The sequence below is a fragment of the Bubalus kerabau genome, chromosome 1 (genome assembly GCF_029407905.1).
Source record: "Bubalus kerabau isolate K-KA32 ecotype Philippines breed swamp buffalo chromosome 1, PCC_UOA_SB_1v2, whole genome shotgun sequence".
In the NCBI taxonomy this organism is placed as follows: Eukaryota; Metazoa; Chordata; class Mammalia; order Artiodactyla; family Bovidae; genus Bubalus; species Bubalus kerabau.
Window position 1 is genome coordinate 94,094,746 of NC_073624.1, and position 21,828 is coordinate 94,116,573.

Genomic DNA, 21,828 nt, shown 5'->3' on the forward strand with positions numbered 1-21,828 from the left:
TAATTATTTATTTGGCTGTGCCGGGTCTCAGTTGTGAAGCCCAGGCTTAGTTGCTTCATGGCTTGTGGGATCTTCCCAGACCAGGAATTGAACTGGTGTCCCTTGAATTGCAAGGCAGACTCTTAACCACTGGACTACCAGGGAAGCCCTTCATAGAATTTTAGATGACGGCCATTCTGACCGGTGTGAGCCGATACCTCATTGTAGCCTTGATTTGCATTTCTCCAATAATTAGCAATATTGAGCGTCGTTTCACATCTGTCTTCTTTGAAGAAAAGTCTGTTCGTTTCCAAGGCAAACCATACAGTGTCACAGTGATCCTAGTCCACGCCCTGACCAGTAATGCTGAAAAAGCGGAAGTTGAACGGTTCTATGAAGAACTATAAGACCTTCTAGAATTAATACCCCAAATAGAGGTCCTTTTCATTGTAGGGGACTGGAATGCAAATTTAGGAAGTCAAGAGATATCTGGAGTAACAGGCAAATTTGGCCTTGGAGTACAAAATGAAGCAGGTCAAAGGCTAACGGAATTTTGCCAAGAGAATGCACTGGTCATAGCAAACACCCTCTTTCAACCACACAAGAGAGGACTCTACACATGGACATCATCAGATGGTCAATACCGAAATCAAATTGATTATATTCTTTGCAGCCAAAGATGGAGAAGCTCTATACAGTCAGCAAAAACAAGACTGGGAGCTGACTGTGGCTCAGATCATGAACTCCTTATTGCCAAATTCAGACTGAACTTGAAGAAAGTAGGGGAAACCCCTAGACCATTCAGGTGTGACCTAAATCAATCCCTTAAGATTATACAGTAGAAGTGACAAATAGATTCTAGGGATTAGATCTGATAGAGTGCCTGAAGAACTATGGACAAAGGTTCGTGACATTGTACAAGAGACAAGGATCAAGACCATCCCCAAGAAAAAGAAATGCAAAAAGGCAAATGGTTGTCTGAGGAGGCCTTACAAATAGCTGAGAAAAGAAGAGAAGCTCAAGGCAAAGGAGAAAAGGAAAGATATACCCATTTGAATGCAGAGTTCCAAAACATAGCAAGGAGAGATAAGAAAGCCTTCCTCAGTGATCCGTGCAAAGAAAAAGAAGAAAACAACAGAATGGGAAAGACTAGAGATCTTTTCAAGAAAATTAGAGATACCAACAGAACATTTCATGCAAAGATGGGCACAATAAAGGACAGAAGTGGTATGGACCTAACAGAAGCAGAAGATATTAAGAAGAGGTGGCAACAATACACAGAAGAACTGTACAAAAAAGCTCTTCATGACCCAGATAACCACGATGGTGTGATCACTCATCTAAAGCCAGACATCCTGGAATGCGAAGTCAAATGGGCCTTAGGAAGCATCACTATGAACAAAGCTAGTGGAGGTGATGGAATTCTAGCTGAACTATTTCAAACCCTAAAAGATGATGCTGTGAAGGTGCTGCACTCAATATGCCAACAAATTTGGAATATTCAGCAGTGGCCACAGGACTGTAAAAAGTCAGTTTTCATTCCGATCCCAAAGAAAGGCAATGCCAAAGAATGCTCAAACTACCGCACAATTGCACTCATCTCACACACTAGTAAAGTAATGCTCAAAATTCTTCAAGCCAGGCTTCAACAATACGTGAACCGTGAGCTTTCAGATGTTCAAACTGGATTTAGAAAAGGCAGAGAACAGAAATCAAATTGCCAACATCCGTTGGATCATTAAAAAAGCAAGAGAGTTCCATAAAAAAGTCTATTTCTGCTTTATTCACTATGCCAAAGCCTTTGACTGTGTGGATCACAACAAACTGTGGAAAGTTCTTCAAGAGACCCCATTACCTGCCTCCTGAGAAATCTGTATGCAGGACAAGAAGCAATAGTTAGAACTGGACATGGAACAACATACTGGTTCCAAATTGGGAAAGGAGTACATCAAAGCTGTATATTGTCACCCTGCTTATTTAACTTATATGCAGAGTATATCAGGCGAAATGCCAGGCTGGATGAAGCACAAGCTGGAATCAAGATTGCCAGGATAAATATCAATAACCTCTATATGCAGATGACACCACCCTTATGGCAGAAAGTGAAGAAGAACCCAAGAGCCTCTTGATGAAAGTGAAAGAGGAGAGTGAAAAAGTTGGCTTAAAACTCAACATTCAGAAAACTAAGATCATGGCATCTAGTCCCATCGCTTCATGGCAAATAGATGGGGGAACAATGAAAACAGTGACAGACTTTATGTTCTTGAGCTCCCAAATCACTGCAGATGGTGACTGCAGCCGTGAAATTAAAAGACGTTTGCTCCTTGGAAGAAAAGCTATGTCCAACCTAGACAGCATATTAAAAAGCAGAGACATTACTTCACCAACAAAGGTCTGTCTAGTAAAAGCTATGGTTTTTCTAGTAGTCATGTATGGATATGAGAGTTGGACTATAAAGAAAGCTGAGCACCAAAGAATTGATGCTTTTGAACTGTGGTGTTGGAGAAGACTCTTGAGACTCCTTTGGACTGCAAAGAGATCCAACCAGTCCATCCTAAAGGAAATCAGTCCTGAATATTCATTGGAAGGACTGATGCTGAAGCTGAAACTCCAATACTTGGGCCACCTGATGCGAAGAACTGACTCATTGGAAAAGACCCTGATGCTGGGAAAGATTGAAGGCGGGAGGAGAAGGGGATGAGATGGTTGGATGGCATCAGCAACTCAATGGATGGAATGAGTTTGAGGAAGCTTGGGGAATTGGTGATGGACAGGGAAGCCTGGTGTGCCGCAGTCCATGGGGTCGCAAAGAGTCAGACAGGACTGAGCGACTGAACGATTTATGTCTTCTACACATTTATTTATTTTTTTAATGTTGAGCTGTATGAACTCTTTGTAATGTTTTGGAAATCAGTCCCTTGTTGGTCACATTGTTTGTAAATATTTTCTCCCATTCTGTAGGTTGTCTTTTCGTTTTGTTTATGGTTTTCTTTGTCGTGCAAAAGTTTAATTAGGTCCTATTTATTTTTGCTTTTATTTTCATTACTCTAGAGATCAAAAAAATATTGCTGTGGTTTATGTCAATGAGTGTTCTATGTTTTCCTCTAGGAGTTTAATAGTATCCAGTCTTACACTTAAGTCTTTTATCTATTTTGACTTTATTTTTGTATATGGTGTTGGAATATAGGCCTTTTAAGTCCCTTCCAACAATTCTTAGAGGGCAGGGGCAAGAAGTTCTAGAGAAATCTCAACAGATATATAGGTTGTAATCAAATTGTAATGGCCCTTGTTCATTTTGCCTACCCCAAACAAAGCTGAGTGGTTCTATATCTGCTTCAGGGCTGAATTTTTTTCTCTGCTATTCATTGACTGCCCATCTCACAGTCCTAGCTGTTCTTGGTAAACCTAGCAAATAGTCTTTCTTGTATTTTATAAGAAAGGACCAGAGAAACTCTACCTTCTTTAAAAAAGGAGGGTGGTCGTTTCAATTTGGCAAAGGATTAGAGGTGGAAAAAGATAAATTCATGAGATACATTCAGATTCTATGTCTATTCCCTTTTGCCCCAGCCCAGAAGTCTGAATGGGTCTCCCACTTTTTAAAAAAAAATTAACTGCAAAATAAAAGGCCCCGAGTGGTGTTTTAGTGGGAGTAAGAGTATCTTGGATTGAATTTGTATCTGTGTCAGATAATGTGTTTCTAGAGATAAGCAGTAATAGTTATTTTCAGAACCTCATGAGAGTTTGTTCAGTAATGAACGGTATTACTGACAAGCTTTCCAAAGTAGAAATTACATGCAACTGTAATCGGATGGAAAAGGTAATAGAGGAGAAGCCCTTGGTTTCTGCTATGGGGAGTTCATGTCATTTCTAAAGGAGATTCACAATTTACTGTTCAATTGAAGCCAATTCAATTTTATGCAGGAAAGGGCTGCATGGAATTGTATTTCTAGGAATCCACACAAACCATGAAAAGCATGAGTAGTTTTCACTGAGCTCTGTTGTTAACTGGCTTGGGCAAGTCCCTGTTCCAGGCTTATTTCAGCTTTCTAGTCTGTGAAATATTCTGTGTACATTTATAGTCCCATTTGAGAGAAATGAGGTAAGGTGATAAAAACGTTGAGTATATAGAATTATACAGATGTGAAGCACTGAATCTGCAGCAACCTTAAGGATATCCCAGGCCTACTGGTTAAACGTGAAATAAGAACTTCTCTACAGGCTCAAGAGATCTTATCCCCAAGAAGATAAGACAGGGAGTAAAACCACTGTAAACACACTTGATTTCTAAGCAGGGTGAGGTTTGGTTAGAAACAGATAAGATAAATGTATTTAATGAATACAAATGTGTTCAAATCTGATAGCAAGTACTTGGCAAGTGGTCCTTGGTTAACACCTACTTCTCCTGAATTCCTGAATGACTTCCTATGTGGATCTGGAAGTCCCAAAGCTTCTTTCTTCAAAGCTTACTTTTCTGTTTCATTCTAATCTCTTTCTGTTTCTTATCTAATCTGTTTCTGTTTTGTGCTAATCCCTCTATTAGTCCTTTCCTTCTGCCTCTGTCCAAATATCTCAGTTGTGATCCCAGAGAAAGGAGAAGGAGGTTTTTGCCAGTTTGAATGGGTTCTGTCTACCAGAGCCTTTCTGGAGCAAGAGTCTGGATCAGATCAGATCAGTCGCTCAGTCGTGTCCGACTCTTTGCGACCCCATGAATCGCAGTACGCCAGGCCTCCCTGTCCATCACCAACTCCCGGAGTTCAGTCAAACTCACGTCCATCGAGTCAGTGATGCCATCCAGCCATCTCATCCTCTGTCGTCCCCTTCTCCTCTTGCCCCCAATCCCTCCCAGCATCAGAGTCTTTTCCAGTGAGTCAACTCTTCGCATGAGGTGGCCCAAGTATTGGAGTTTCAGATTTAGCATCATTCCTTCCAAAGAAATCCCAGGGCTGATCTCCTTCAGAATGGACTGGTTGGATCTCCTTGCAGTCCAAGGGACTCTCAAGAGTCTTCTCCAACACCACAGTTCAAAAGCATCAATTCTTCGGTGCTCCACCTTCTTCACAGTCCAACTCTCACATCCATACATGACCACAGGAAAAACCATAGCCTTCACTAGACAAACCTGTGTTGGCAAAGTAATGTCTCTGCTTTTGAATATGCTATCTAGGTTGGTCATAACTTTCCTTCCAAGGAGTAAGCGTCTTTTAATTTCATGGCTGCAGTCACCATCTGCAGTGATTTTGGAGCCCAGAAAAATAAAGTCTGACACTGTTTCCACTGTTTTCCCATCTATTTCCCATGAAGTGATGGGACCAGATGCCATGATCTTAGTTTTCTGAATGTTGAGCTTTAAGCCAACTTTTTCACTCTCCTCTTTCACTTTCATCAAGAGGCTTTTTAGTTCCTCTTCACTTTCTGCCATAAGGGTGGTGTCATCTGCATATCTGAGGTGATTGATATTTCTCCCGGCAATCTTGATTCCAGCTTGTGCTCCTTCCAGTCCAGTGTTTCTCATGACGTACTCTGCATATAAGCTAAATAAACAGGGTGACAATATACAGCCTTGACAAACTCCTTTTCCTATTTGGAACTGGTCTGTTCTTCCATGTCCAGTTTTGACTGTTGCTTCCTGACCTGCATACAAATTTCTCAAGAGGCAGATCAGGCGGTCTGGTATTCCCATCTCTTTCAGAATTTTCCACAGTTTATTGTGATCCACACAGTCAAATGCTTTGGCATAGTCAATAAAGCAGAAATAGATGTTTTTCTGGAACTCTCTTGCTTTTTCCATGATCCAGCGGATGTTGGCAATTTGATCTCTGGTTCCTCTGCCTTTTCTAAAACCAGCTTGAGCCTCTGGAAGCTCACGGTTCACATATTGCTGAAGCCTGGCTTGGAGAATTTTGAGCATTACTTTACTAGCGTGTGAGATGAGTGCAATTGTGCGGTAGTTGGAGCATTCTTTGGCATTGCCTTTCTTTGGGATTGAAATGAAAACTGCCCTTTTCCAGTCCTGTGGCCACTGCTGAGTTTTCCAAATTTGCTGGCATATTGAGTGCAGCACTTTCACAGCATCATCTTTCAGGATTTGGAATAGCTCAACTGGAATTCCATCACCTCCACTTGCTTTGTTTGTAGTGATGCTCTCCAAGGCCCACTTGACTTCACATTCCAGGATGTCTGGCTCTAGGTGAGTGATCACACCATCGTGATTATCTTGGTCGTGAAGATCTTTTTTGTACAGTTCTTCTGTGTATTCTTGCCATGTCTTCTTAATATCTTCTGCTTCTGTTAGGTCCATACCATTTCTGTCCTTTATCGAGCTCATCTTTGCATGAAATGTTCCTTTGGTATCTCTGATTTTCTTGAAGAGATCCCTAGTCTTTCTCATTCTGTTCTTTTCCTCTATTTCTTTGCATTGATTGCTGAAGAAGGCTTTCTTATCTCCTCTTGCTATTCTTTGGAACTCTGCATTCAGATGTTTATATCTTTCCTTTTCTCTTTTGCTTTTCACTTCTCTTCTTTTCACAGCTATTTGTAAGGCCTCCCCAGGCAGCCATTTTGCTTTTTTGCATTTCTTTTCTATGGGAATGGTCTTGATCCCTGTCTCCTGTACAATGTCATGAACCTCATTCCATAGTTCATCAGGCACTCTATCTATCAGATCTAGGCCCAAGGTGTAAATGAGTACAGTATAGGCAATTCCTTTTCTTTCACCTCTCATTGTATTTCATATTTATTTATTTTTGGTGCTTGGGCTTTTGCCGCGAGTGGGGGCTATTCTGTAGTTGTGGCGCTCAGGCTTCCCACTGCTGTGACTTTTCTTGTTGTGGAGCACAGACTCTAAGTGCTCGGCCTTCAGTAGCTGTGGCACTCGGGCTCTAGAGCGCTGACTCAGTAGTTGTGGTGCCTGGGCTTAGTTGCTCCACGACATGTGGAATCTTCCTGGACCAGGGATCAAACTTGTGTCCCCTGCGCTGGCAGGCGGATTCTTAGCCGCTGTACCACCAAGGAAGTCCAGTCCTCTTTTTAAAAACTTTTCTGGCTGTGCCGCACAGCTAGCGTGATCTTAGTTCTCCAACCAGGGATTGAACCCCAGGTCCGTGGTGGTAAGCGTGCCAAGTCCTAACCACTGAACCCGCCAGGGAATCCCCCAGTGTAGGCGATTTCTATGGATGATGTTGACGATGACGAATGGTGGGAGAGTGATTTTCGCAGGCAAGAGGCAGTTTTGTTGTTTTTCTGTATGATGTGTAGTGTCCCAGGCTGGCAGCCTGCTGTGAACTAAGAAAACTGCATTCTGTAGTCTCTCTAGATATGCTGTGACTTGGCAAGGGCCGACTGTGTATCATGCACCTGCATGACCTTTTCAGCTTGACAAAGAATAGTGTCTCTCTCCGGCTCCCTGCTCCCTCCACAGGAAATGCTCCCAGACAACCGCACAACAAGCCCTAATTAAGTCTTTCCTCGAATCCTGACGTCTTTTCCTCCAACCTTTCCTTGGTTTTTGATGTATAATTAAGAGGAATGTGGAGAAACCAAACCAGGCATAAGATGCAGCTGGGATTGGGCCACTACCTAATGGCAAGTAAAGACTAAAACCTCTGCCCTGGCAGCTCTTTTGACAGTTTAAACTGGGCAAGAAACATGGTACGTAGATGGAGAAATTAAGATGCTTTTGATGGAAAAATTGGTTGCAATTATGTGAGGACATTTCCTCAGACCTTTTGAGTTACTTGTGTTTTGTGCCTTTTTGTCTCTGAATAAGAGAATCTCAATGTTTTCCAGCCAATATTTAAAAATAATACAGGTAAGGTGCTTAGTGCTTCCCTGGGCAGGCTGTGAACATATCCTTACAATGAGATGCAAAATTTGGGTCTCTGTCTACTTACCTGTAAAGAGAGTCCCACAGATTTTATCATGTCCCCAGAGGTTCAAGACCTAACCTCTCCCCACCAAAGTTTAAGAACACTAGTATTAGAGAAAGGAAGGATCTAGAGACAAAGATGGAAAAATAGCCACATTTGGAAGTCACAAAGGGAGGGTGGAGCTTCTAATGTCAGGGAAGGACTGAAGTCCAGGCAGCCCCATGGGAGGCAGTAAGTGGTTATGTGTGTATACTCTGTAATGAGGTACTTCTGAGCTCAGACTGAGGGTCTCCATTTATAAACTGTGCTTGCTGTGTGAACTGGCGTAGCTTACATTTCTAAGCCTCCGTCTTCAGTGTTCTCATCTGTAAAATGATGGAGGAGATAGAACCTACCTCACAGAGTTGTTGCAAGCCTCCTTGCTTCCCTGTGAGATGTGTGTGTGTGTGTATGTTTGTGTGTATGTGTGTGCGCGTGTGGGGTCTCTGTCTCTACCCATGTTTTGCATTTTCCTCTCTATTTTATGTCTCCTCCTCCAAGAATTCTGTGCAGGCCTCAGAAGTTTCTGAGTTCTGTTTTGCTGGGTTCTCCGCCCGCCCCCCACCCCCCAACTCCCACTTTATTTAGAAGAATAATCAGTGTGAGGTGGTATCCTTGGCTGAATATCTTCCTCCTTCCAGGTCCTTCCACACCTCTTTGCTGGCCAGGCTGAGAGCGGCATATTTGCTCCTTTCCAAGCTGTGTAGAGAGCTGAAGGTGCCAGTGGCCTAGTGCCTGGGGCCTGGAGCCAACGAGCTCGCCTTCTTTGGGAAGGAGAACACAAAACAGCCCTGGGAGGGGAGAGCCTGTCTCTGCAGACAGACAGCTGCCTCAGGGCAGTCTTGCAGCCGCCTCTGCAGCCAATTCTTTTTGTAATTTGCACAATAGACCAGAAGATGGGGCTCTTGACCCTGGAGTCAAAAGCCAGAGGCTCTGACTTTTTCTACATTTGAACTGGAGTCAAATCAGACTTGTAGAGCTCTTAGTAGTAATCCTCTCCCTCCTGCTTCTTCTCTGTGCCCTGACAACTCGTGCCCACTCTCATGAGAGCACCATGAGCTGGCTCTTTAGGGAGTGGCAAATGGAGGGCACATCTTTCTTCTGGTCACCATCCTTGGCCCCTCCAGAATTGCCATGTTGCCAGTCAGCCTAAATGACCCCCTGCCTCAGCTTCCCCCCTTTAACCCACCTTGCCCCCAATGGCAGATTTCACCAATGGTACCACTTACATAGGACAGTGTCATATAGTGGCCAGGGACTCTAAACTCAGACAGATCCATCCTTGACTCATCAAATGAGACTCTCCTCACCTCCTCAGAAAAGCCCTCCCTGACCATCCCATCTACAGTAGCTCTCTCCACCCCACTGGCCAATACTCTATCACATAACTTTGCAGTTTACTTCATTGCAGCTCTCATAATCTGTACTTGTGTTCATTTTTACTTGTTTGCTGTTTCTCCACTAGATTGCAAGGCTCAAGAGGTGATCATATCCCAGCCTAATATCTACTTAACCTTGAGAAAGTTGCTAAACTTCTCAGCCTCAGTTTTCTTACCAGTGAAATGGATAAACTATGAAGTGTTAGGAATATTAAATGACATAGTGCATTTACACCACTAAACCCAGGTCCTGGTGTGTGGACAAATTCTTTAAAATTTTCAACAGTATCATATTTCTATCATATGAGAAAAAAAAAAGTCTGAACTGATTAGCTGTTTCTTTATAACTTGGTCATTTTTTCTTTACCACAATTTTTATTTCCTACTGCTCTTCTCCATACCTTTCTGCTTTGGTCCAAATTGTGGCTATCCTGAATGGGTCTTATGCTTTCCTGGTTGCTAAGTCATTCCCTAAGAACTAAGATGCTTGCTCTTCTTACTCTGGCTTGACTGTTTTGGGGTTTAACCCAAATCAATGTCCTCTGTGTCATGTTCCAAGTTAAAAAAAAATTATTTTCTCTTGGAAATTTTTATAATCTTTGTGGTTTATATAACTTATATGGCTCTTGTTTTATGTTCTATTATCTTGTCATCATATTAACATTTTCTCTTCTAAATTTTTATAACCTTTGTTGTCTATATCACTCATATAGCTCTTGTTTTATATTCTGTTATCTTGTCATCAGACCACCTGATCTGCCTCTTGAGAAATTTGTATGCAGGTCAGGAAGCAACAGTTAGAACTGGACATGGAACAACAGACTGGTTCCAAATAGGAAAAGGAGTTCGTCAAGGCTGTATATTGTCACCCTGTTTATTTAACTTATATGCAGAGTACATCATGAGAAACGCTGGACTGGAAGAAACACAAGCTGGAATCAAGATTGCCGGGAGAAATATCAATCACCTCAGATATGCAGATGATACCACCCTTATGGCAGAAAGTGAAGAGGAACTAAAAAGCCTCTTGATGAAAGTGAAAGAGGAGAGTGAAAAAGTTGGCTTAAAGCTCAACATTCAGAAAACTAAGATCATGGCATCCGGTCCCACCACTTCATGGGAAATAGATGGGGAAACAGTGGAAACAGTGTCAGACTTTATTTTTCTGGGCTCCAAAATCACTGCAGATGGTGACTGCAGCCATGAAATTAAAAGACGCTTACTCCTTGGAAGGAAAGTTATGACCAACCTAGATAGCATATTCAAAAGCAGAGACATTACTTTGCCAACAAAGGTCTGTCTAGTCAAGGCTATGGTTTTTCCAGTGGTCATGTATGGATGTGAGAGTTGGACTGTGAAGAAAGCTGAGCGCCGAAGAATTGATGCTTTTGAACTGTGGTGTTGGAGAAGACTCTTGAGAGTCCCTTGGACTGCAAGGAGATCCAACCAGTCCATTCTGAAGGAGATCAGCCCTGGGATTTCTTTGGAAGGAATGATGCTAAAGCTGAAACTCCAATACTTTGGCCACCTTATGTGAAGAGTTGACTCATTGGAAAAGACTCTGATGCTGGGAGGGATTGGGGGCAAGAGGAGAAGGGGACGACAGAGGATGAGATGGCTGGATGGCATCACTGACTCGATGGACATGAGTCTGAGTGAACTCCGGGAGCTGGTGATGGACAGGGAGGCCTGGTATGCTGCGATTCATGGGGTCGCAAAGAGTCGGACACGACTGAGCTACTGATCTGATCTGATCTGATCTTGCCATCATATTAACATATATCCTGTTCCCCTGATTAGACCATAAGCCCTCTGGAGATACATATTTTATTTTAGATTTTGCTGCATCTTCAGTGCCATTTGGGCTTGTACTTTGTGTTATTGTTATATGTTTTTGGTTATACTGAATTAAAAGTACATATATTCACTTATATATTTATAAGTTATATTTATTTATATATACTTATATAACTTACATATTTATAATTATGTTCTATGTGCCCAGCATTCTTTGAGGCTTTGTACAGAAGGGCATAAGAAAAATAATTATTTCCTTCAAAAAATGACAGTGTTACAGTAAGCTAAAGTTAACATTTAATTAAAGTACTTGACCATAGCATGGAAGGTATAAGGAAGGTATGAAGTGCTATGAAGATTCAAAGGGGAGTGATGACATCTCTTAGGAGTATTGAGGAGAGTAGAATCAAGTTTCTTGGAAGAGGTGGCCTTTAAGGTTGACTTTATGATTAAGTTTTTGATGGGCAAAAATAGGGTTGAATTACAGATTCAAGGGACAGAATTAGTGAAGAGGTCAACAGAGACTGGGGAAATGAACACTAAGGCTCAGAAATGGGCCCAAGACCTTAAATTGAAGACTGGAAATATGGTTCTGCCTCAGGGACACGGAAGCACAAACTTGGTTCAGATTTCAGAGCCAGCGCAAGCAATGGTATGCAGGGGTTGAACACTGAATGTGCACCAGCCAGGCTATGCTCCCCAGTGTAGTTTCTTCGGAGGCTGAGAATGATTTGCACCTGCTCTTTTTCTTTTAATAATGTGAACTCTCCTACCGTCTGATGTGATAGTGGACATAAAGGAAAAGACCCCTTTCCTCCTCTTGGGGACAGAGGGTTGGTTGGATTATGGCCAGTCTCTCGTGTTTTAAACCCAAATCAAATTGAATGTGTTACTCATGGGTTTCTAACTTTGCCTTAAATCAGTAGTTATTCTTTTGTTAAATAATTTGCCCTAGATTATTTCTCAGAAAAGTTGGAAGCATTTTTGTGGAATTGTTTCAATCATCTTCCAAAGCTCAACCCCGTGCTTTTCACTGCCAACCTGAGGCCCAGGGAGAAGACCTGTGTTCGTAGTCTATCTGTGGAGGGGATTGGATCACTGCCTGCCTGCTTCTCTTTGATACTATTAATCTGGCCACTAGCTCGAGGATTAACAAGTAATTTGAGAAGGCCCTTCCCTCTCATTCTGTTACTTCCTTCTGCAAGCTCAAGGGATGGTTCCCCAGAATTTAAAAATAATTATTACCAAGGAATAAAATCATGATAGACAAACCTGACACTTTCTCAGTTTTCAAGGGTCAGGTGCATCCTCAAATAGAACCACGAGATCTTCAATTTCTAGCAAGCAGTTGGGAGGACCTTCAAGCCCAGAGGCCCCTGAAGGGAGGGAGGCGGTTTCCACGGCAACCGGGCCCCGGAGCGGTTGGCTCCCCCGGCTCCCTCCTCCACCTCCTGGTAGCCCAGGGTACCGCCGGACAGCGTCCTCCCGTGCTCCGCGCCCTGATTGGCCGTACAGGCCGCGCGCTGATTGGCTGCGGCGAAGCCTCGCGGGCCGGTGGCTATGGAGGCGGCGGCGATTGATGGTTGACCGTTGGCACCGGGGTAGGGGGTCGCCGCTCGGGCGATCTGCTCAAACCCGACCGGAGTGCGTGGCCTGCTGACGTTCGGCCTGGACCCCGCGCGCGAGACCTAGTTGGGCTCCGCCATGCCGGCCGGGAGTAACGATCCGGATGGCGTCCTCAGCTATCAGGTAGGGCCCCGCCTCCCGCCCCTCCCAGGGGCTCAGCCTCCTCATCCTCTGCCCACCCTCCTTTCTCTGCCCCCGAGCCCGGTCTTCGCAGGCCACTCCCTGAGGGCGAGGGGAGGCCAACCCGCGACACCAGGGGGCGCTCCGGGAGGTCGGGGATCGGGCCCGGGCTGCGAGAGGGTGACCTTGGGCCAAACCGGCAGCCGCATCCTTTGCGTGGCCCCCTGAGGAGCCCTGACGGCCCGCGGCCGGTGACCTCTGTTCTGCTCAGGTCCTCCTTGCTGGGAAAGAGGCTGGCTTCTAGCCTTGTCGCGTCCTGCTGGAATGTGGGAGAAAGGATAGCCAGGGACCTTGCTCTGGTGGGGCAGGGTTCCTCTTTGTGTTTTATTAATGGGGCTTTCTGGTTCCTTACTGGCTCAGAGGAAGAGCTGGAAAAGACTGGAGGCTGGGACCAAACGCTCAGCCTTGTTTGTGTGCATAAAACTCCCTTCATTCCATGGCACAGACAGGCTGACAAGTTCTGGATAGCGAAGTGGACAGAGGCTGGAAAAGTGTTGAGGGGTCAGGAACAGGTGTTTACTTAAAGAAATGAAGAAACAGGTTTAAGAAACTGATAACTGTTGGGGTGGCTAGTGTAAGGTAAAGCATTGGACTGGGCGTCAGAGACTGTAGGTTCAAATCTACATCTGCCTCACATGGGCTTTGTGACCTTGAGTAAGTCACTTGCCTCTTTGAATCACATTTCCCCATCTAGTAAAATAGGGATAAGAATACCTGCTTTGCTTACTTCACAGGGTGGTTTTAAGAACTAAATGAGCAGCTGTTTGGGAAGGGGCTTTGTTAAACGATGTGGCAACCAGTATAGGAGAGATAACTCATTGAATTCTCACTCCCCCCTTTCCTGTGCCCATCAGGTGATATGCTCATTGCTCTGCAAAGAGATACTGAAGGGAGGTCAGATATGAAGTGGGGGGCTGTGAAGAGAATGATGGACCTACTCAGAAGGATGACAGGTCTTGAAACAAGGGCCACAGTGATGTCAGGATGGTTTTTGTAAAGAGACAGAACTCTTCTGAGTTTGGAGCAAAATGGGTATCACTGACTCACTCCTCTTCTGGCAATAGTTTGCTACTAGATGACCCATAATTCCTTTTGCTTGCTCCATCAAAAAAGAAACAACATCTGCGATTTTGGAAAATCCTTCCATATCTAATTTTCCTAAGGTCCACGAAGAATATTCAGCTTATGTTTGTGATACGGTGATGGGCAAAAATAGGCAATATTCTTGCCCTGCTGGAATTTCGCATTTAGTGTGTGTGTGTATAGTCATTTTAATCAGTCACACAAATAAATGTATTATTATAAACTGTGATGAGTGCTTAGAAAGATATGTGGTGCTGTGAATGTGTATCACAATGGTTCCAGCTTTGGTCTCAGATCAGAGATTTTGCTAAGGAAGAAAATTTGGGCAAAGATCTAAAGAATAAGTGTCAACTGAGGGAAGAGGGAGATCAAAGGGCTTTGGAGACAAAGAGAACAGCAGAGGGGGCCCATCGGGTTCAAAGATCTGAAAGAAGGCCAGAGTGGCTGGAGCCACAGGGAGCAAAGAGGTGAATGATGTGAGATGTACTCCAGGGTCATAGCTTACAGAGAGAGGGAGAGAGAGGAGCCAGAGAATGAGAGCCAATGAGATTATGATCAGATTCTCCTCCTGAAAGATTTTCTGGCTGCACTGGGGAGAACAGGCTGGAACGAATGTGGGGAGACAGTGTCCTTAATATGCAGAATGTGTTCCAGTTGTATTGTCAGGATCATAATAACCCCCAGGCTTCTGTTGGTGCTCTGTGAAACTGATAATTCCTGAGTGCTTCTGGGGTAGGACAGAAAGTAATTATATCTTTTACATCTAGTTCATGAAACTCGGGGGTGGCGGGGTGAGGGGAGAGAAAAAAACAGGATGGGAACAGCAAGACCTTGTAAAGGCTGAGTCAGGTGATGGGCAAATGGGTACTTGAGATAAGATACAGGGGGGAAAAGAAATGAGGATAGAAAGAGGAAAGGAAATGGGGGTAATTTGAGGGAGACAAGTCAATCAGTTGAAAATTACCAACAAAATCTCCTGTATGTCAACTGGGCTGTGTGAAGGGGAGATGGACTTTGCAAAGTGAGCTGGTTGTGTACTTGATGTAAACAGAGATTCCAGGCATCACATCTACATACCGTGTGCCTAGGCTGTTTCCTCTGGTTTGGAGGACTGTGCTGACCCCTGACAGTTCCCTCCGCTTTCTCTCCTGCTTTTCCTTTTACAGTCCACTTGTCCTGTGGCAGCTAGAGAGAGCTTTTAAAAACACAAATCAGATGATGTCATATCCTATCTTGAAACCCTTCAGTGGCTTCCCAGTGCATTTTAGAATAAAATCCAAACATCTTATTATGGCCTCCCAAGTTTCATCATGACCAGGGCCTTGCCCACCCTCCCTGATAGCCTTTCCAACTCTCTCACCATGCACTCCTGCATTGGCTCTCTATCTGTTTCTTCAAGGCAACCAGCTCCTCATTCTACAAGAGCTTTGTTCTTGTTGTTCCTGTGGATTTTATTCTACCCAAGTCTTCTCGTGACTCAACTCAGGTGTCATCTCCTCAGAGTAGCTGTCCTTGGTCTCCACTCACAGTTACTCTCTTTCATATGATTCTGCTTCAGTTTTTATTCATTTATTTTTGTCACACCATGCAGCATATGGGATCTTAATTTCCTGACCAGGGATTGGAACCCATGACTCCTGCATTGCAAGTGTGGAGTCTTAACCACTGGACCACCAGGGAAGCCCCTGATTCTGCTTTACTTTCTTAATAGCATATATGACTTATATGATATGGTCTTGTTTATTATCTTTTTAAATAGAAGCATTATGACGGGATGGACTGGGCAGAAAATCTTTTTGTTTACACAGTGCCTGGAATAAAGTTGATGTTCTGAGTGAGTGAATGACTTTCCTGTATCCACAGCCAGTGTGCCTCTCCTTAAGGAGCTCATGGTCTTGTCAGTATTAGCCCAGAGTCTGAGATGACCATTGCTTTATTACACTCCCTGTTTAAAAGTCTCCCATTTCTGCTACTGTGTCTTTGCTCAGGTGTTCTAGCTGGAAAACTTTCCCCCTCCTATCTACCTAGAATATTCCGTTCTAATCTTTAAGGTCTGGCTCTGTACCAGTGGGCTTCCCAGGTGGCTCAGTGGGCTTCTCAGGTGGCTCAGTGGGTAAGGACTCTGCCTGTAATGCAGGAGATACAGGAGACGTGGGTTTGATCCCTGGGTCAGGAAGATCCTCTGGAGGAGGGCATGGCAACCCACTTCAGTAATTCTTTCCTGGAGAATCCCATGGCCAGAGAACCCCGGTGGGCTACAGTCCATGGGATCACAAAGAACTGGCACGACTGAGCACGCAAGGGCACTGTATCACTATCAGAATTTCACTTAGTCTTTTCTGCTCAAAACACTCATGAAGTCATATTACTTCTTCCACCCCATACTTGTGAACTCTACATGTTCATCACTGCTGCTAACCTGCCAGCTCCTTGTGATACTGTCTCTGTAAGTTAACTTGCGTGAGTGAGTGCCATGTGCCAGGTACTGGGCCTGGTGCTTTCCCTGCGTTGGCTCAAGTCTTTCAATAACCATGGGATTCACATGCCCTTCTTATCCTTATTTTCCAAATGAGGAAACCAAGAGGTTAAGTAACTTCTAATAAGTGGCAGAGCTGACCCTCTCCAAAGAATGTGCCCTTGGTCTACATGACCATAACTTGTGCCTCTGGCACCGAGACTGGCACCTGGTTCAGAGTGAGCACTTTAACATGTTTGGGAAGATATGTGTGGCAAGGGGTACAAAGGATATATTAGAGTGGGAAGAGCTGGGATGATGGAGGACAGCTAGGTGGCTGTTGGTGGAATTTAGAATGAGTTAACAAAGGCCTGCATTATTGAATTTTGATGAGATCGCCAAAGGTGGTGGGTTCTTAAAGGGCATGATAAGAGTGGAAGATCAGAAAGCTTGAGGGAGAACCTCTAGTTTGGACTGGAACAAGGGACATCTGTAGCTTCAAGTTCTCCTGATCAGCACTTTCAGATTGAGCAGAATTTCAGGAAGAGAAGGCTACAGAGGTTGAAACTGTCAGCACTTGAGCCAAGTGGTGCTGGGAACCTCAGGGAGGCTCAGAGAGGGCAGAAATGGTAAAGGGAAGTGCAAGTGAATTAGGGCAATTACCAAGGCTTTTATGTGAATCAGGCCAACTCAGACTGGGAAATTTTGTAGAAATCTTCAGAATAACAAATCCTGGTGAATGGGTGATAATTGGGAAACTTGGTGGATGGGAAGAGAGGCACACTTCACGTTTAAAGTGGACCTGGAAAAACTCCTGGATGCTACTGCCTGGTGGCCCTGGCCCGTGTTGGTGCATGAAACGCATGCATGTCTCTATAGAGAGCTGGTGACTTCTGAGTGTCATGGTCAGTTCATGGGAAGCAGTCAGTATGTATCTGCTGAATGTTATTGAACAGAAGTATCAACCACAGCAGGTTCTCCTCTCACTGCCTTGCAGTGTACATACAGTCTGCACGTCTCCAGCCTCTCCCACCTCACACTGGGTGTTCCTTTCCTGTGTGGGAATTGAGGGACACATGAGCATTCTCTTTACCTGGTGCTATCAGCTCTACTGGGGAACTTCAATAGTGTGGGCTTTCCTGCCAAGCAGAGACTTGAGGTAGGCTGGGGATACAATTCAGGTTGCAAATTTACTTCCTTTTGAACTTGTAGATAATTGTCTTTGCTCATGGTTTGCCTTGGCAGGGTGGACAGGGCTGTCAATTAAGCCTATCACAATGGTAATCAGAACACAGAAAAGCAACATGTTTATTCTAAATCGCTGCTAGGTAACAGCAACAAATCCAAGATAACAGAGAGGTTGGTTGTTTCCCATAAAGGTAGTAACAGGTTTACTCTGATCTTGCTAGTTAGGAAGCCATGATGTATGTATTAGTGTCTATTGCTGCCCTAACAAACGACCACACATTTATTGGCTTAGAACAACACAAACTGAGTATCTTACAGTTCTATACTTCAGATTTCCATCATGAGTCTCACTGGGCTAAAATCAGTGTTGGCGAGGCTGTGTTTCTGGAGGCTCTGTGGGAGAATCTGTCTTTTTAACTTCAGCTCTGTGAAGCTGCCTGCATTCCTTAGCTCACAGTTCCCTCCCTCAGCAGCCAAAACCAGCGGCACAGCATCTCTCAGGCCCTGCTTTTATCATCAAACTTCATTCTCTGGCTCAACTCTCCTACCTCCTTCTTCCATTTTTAGGGATCCTTGTAATTACATTGAACCCATGGATAATCCAGATAATGTCCTTATTTTAAGATCCACTGATTAGCGACCCTTCTTCCATCTGCAACCTTAATTCCCTATTGCTGTATAAAGCAGTGTATTCTTGGGTTCCAGGGATTAAGATGCGCAAATCCTTTGGGAGGCATTATTCTGCAAACTGCAATGTGCTTACTAGTAAATTGTACTGAACAGGAGTGATTCCAAGTGGGGTTCAATAAAAAATGAAAAATCACTGAGAAATCAGAGTCACTTTGCAATTTTAGGCCCCTAGCAGCCTGCTGAAGAGTCAGACTAGGAAACTTGTGGGTGCTCAGGAGCTCATGGCCCCTGAGTGGAGGACCAGAACAGCTGCATACAACCTTGTGGAACCCCCTTTTCTTACTATCCATTGTCTGCATCCAGTGAGGAAGTCAAATTGAGGGCATTAGAGAGTTGAGGATCTCTGGGTCAGATTCAGTGATGGTGTCTACAAGGGGTCAGAATTCATGAGCTTTCTGGATAAAAAGGAAGTCGAGAGTGAAGAGATGGAGAACTATATTGGAACTCTGGTCAGTAAAGGCAGTGTGAAGTACAAGGGCTTAAGAAGGTAACAATGTGACAATCTTGAACTGTTTTCACTGTGGACATTAATCCATGATTAGGTGACCTGAGCTCTAAAATGACCAGGTTCTTTGCTTTTGGCGATGTTAGTGTATGATGCTGATACGTTATAGTATATAATGTTAATACAGGGAGACTCAAGTTGGAGTTCCTCCTGTCTCAGCCCTTGTGAGATCTTACTTAGCCTTGATTTAGGACTGTTGTGAGGGTTGAGATGATATATGTAAAGCCCAATGCTAGGTATACAGTCAGTGTTCTGTAAATATGTGTTCCCAATATTAATTATAGAAGCTCAGCTTGCTGATTAGAAACCCTGAAAGTCACTTCTGTGTTTGATTTAAAAATGGTTGTGTATCAGAACTCAATCAACACTTGACTCTTATTGTTGTCGGGTGGGTGGGGTAGGAGGCTGTTATCTGAAAACATTGGATAAAAGATGAAAGGGGTCTTTGGAGGTGAAAGGGTCTGGGGCTGACTGCAGGAGAGGAAGCAGAGCTGAGTTTGGCAGGACTGCCACCTCTCTGGACCAGAGTGGAGCCACAGGGAGGGGTCAGGGAGAGGCTCGAGGTGGGCTCCACTGCCTGCTACAGCCTTTGTGGTTGCTTCAAGGATCTGGAACCATCATGTAAGACTCAGCCCCGCCTCTGCCTTTTAATTTGTCCATTAACTGTAAGTGAGAAGCTGGTCTGCTACTCAGCTGTAATTCATTCATTTTTCAAGGCTCATAACAATGCTTTCTTTCTCACAATGTGCCTTGCAATTTCAGTGTTTTAATGTGTATTTAACCCTCTTAGTTCTTTTTATCTTACTTAATCCTTCAGGTAGGCACCCACATCAATTGACATTTGTATTGTGAGTCATGATCATGAGTCAGGAAGAGGTACAGAAACCGGGTCGTTTCTCCAGTTCACCTTTCTTTCCCTCCCCTCCTCCTTTCCTTTTTCTCCTAAACTTATACCATGTGATTCTCATGATGCTGATATTTTCTGAGTCACAAGTACCCCTGAGAATCTGGTGAAAGCTATGGAATCTCTCCTAAGAAAAATTCACACTTGCACATAATCCTCTGAAGCCCATTCATAGGAACCCTGGAAATTCATGGTTAAGAAATCCTCGCTGCCATAAAGGACAGTGTCAGATGTCCATGCTAATCAAATGGTGAGGAATCCGCAATAAGCACAGACAATTGAGACTTAATGTTCTTTTATTTTCATGTTTTATGATTTTAAGCAAAGCTTAATATGTTTGAAATTTATCCAACATTTTAAGGATATTCCAAAGTAGAGAGACTTGAAAAATGAATCATCGTGTATCCCATGACCTGGCTTCAACAATGAACAGACAGCCTATCTTATTTCATCTATGTCTCTACCCAGTCTCCAAATCCCAGACACTGTATCTCATCAGTGTATCTCAACACTGTATTTCATCAGTAAAAACTTAAGTATGTATTACTAAAGATTAAGGACCCCTTTTCTTCTTTTATGACATGACCACCGTATCAGAATACGGGCATATCTTGGAGATACTGCTGGTTCAATTCCAGACCACCACAATAAAGTGACTAGTGTAAAGCAAGTTGCACAAATTTTCTGGTTTCTCAGTGCATATAAAAGCTATGTTTATATTCTCCTGTAATCTCTAAGTGTGCAATAGCATTATATCTAAAAAATGTATATACCTTAATTAAAAAATACTTTATTGCTGAAAAATGCTATCCGTCATCTGAGCCTTTAGCAAGTCATAATGTTTTTGCTGGCGGAGAGTCTTGCCTTGATGTGGATGGCTGCTTATGGGTCAGGGCAGTGCTTGCTGAAGGTTAGGATGACTGTTGCAGTTACTTAAAATAAGACAACAGTGAAGTTTGCCACATCCGTTGATTCTTCCTTCCAAGAACAGTTTCTCTGTAGCATGCAGTGCAGTTTGATAGCATTTTACCCACAGTAGAACTTTCAGAATTGGAGCCAGTCCTCTCAAGCCCTGCTACTGCTTTATCAACTAAGTTTATGTAATATTCTAAATTCTTTGTTGTCATTTCAACAGCATCTTCCCAGCATCTTTATCAGGAGTAGATTCCATCTCAAGAAGCCACTTTCTTTGCTAATTCATAAGAAGCAACTCCTTATCTGTTCAATTTCATTGTGTAGTTCTATCAATCCAGTCCCATCTTCAGGCTCCACTTCTGATTCTAGTTTTCTTGCTATTTCCACCACATCTGCAGTTACTTCCTCCTCTGAGGTCTTAAACTCCTCAAGGCTTCATCCATGAGGGTTGGGATTAACTTCCTCCAAACTCCTGTTCATATTGATATTTTGACCTCTTCCCATGAATGGCACCCCACTCCAGTACTCTTGCCTGGAAAATCCCATGGACGGAGGAGCCTGGTGGGCTGCAGTCCATGGGGTCGCTAAGAGTCGGACACGACTGAGCGACTTCACTTTCACTTTTCACTTTCATGCATTGGAGAAGGAAATGGCAACCCACTCCAGTGTTCTTGCCTGGAGAATCCCAGGGACGGGGGAGCCTGGTGGGCTGCCGTCTATGGGGTCACACAGAGTCGGACACCACTGAAGCGACTTAGCATGAATCATGAATGTTCTTAATGGCATCTAGGATGATGACTCTGTTCCAGAAGATTTTCAATTTACTTTAACCCATCAGAGAAATCACTCTCCATAGGCACTACAAACATTATGAAATATATTCTTAAATAATATGACTTGAAAATTGGAATGACTCCTTGATCCATTGGCTACAGAATGGGTGTTGTATTGTTAGCAGGCATGAAAGCAACATGCCATTGTACATTTTCCTTAGAGCTCTTGGGTGACCAAGGGCATTGTCAGTGAGCAGTAATATTTTGAAAGGAATCTTTTTTCCTGAGCAATAGATCTCAGCAGTGCTTGGCTGATGGTGTTTGACAGTAGTTCTGTTTTCTTTGGTAAGACACAGAAGATGCATGAACATTTATTCAGTGACTTTAGACTGTGATTAACCAAGCTAAATTAAAGTAGCAAGCAACTTGATTTTCAACCTGAATTTTTCA

The 21,828-nt window shown here is 43.7% G+C and overlaps 1 protein-coding gene across 2 annotated transcripts in view; it reads left to right on the plus strand.

Moving 5' to 3' along the window:
- Window positions 1-12,663: 12,663 nt before the first annotated feature.
- Window positions 12,664-21,828, plus strand: part of SLC4A8 (solute carrier family 4 member 8) — an 83,658-nt gene continuing 74,493 nt past the window's right edge. Inside the window, exon 1 of one of the 2 annotated variants that reach the window (XM_055583737.1) lies at window positions 12,664-12,808. In XM_055583737.1, coding sequence (XP_055439712.1) covers window positions 12,764-12,808 — 45 coding nt within the window. In that variant the 5' untranslated portion in view covers window positions 12,664-12,763. The remainder of the gene's footprint in view (window positions 12,809-21,828) is intronic. The other variant, XM_055583741.1, reaches the window with a different exon arrangement.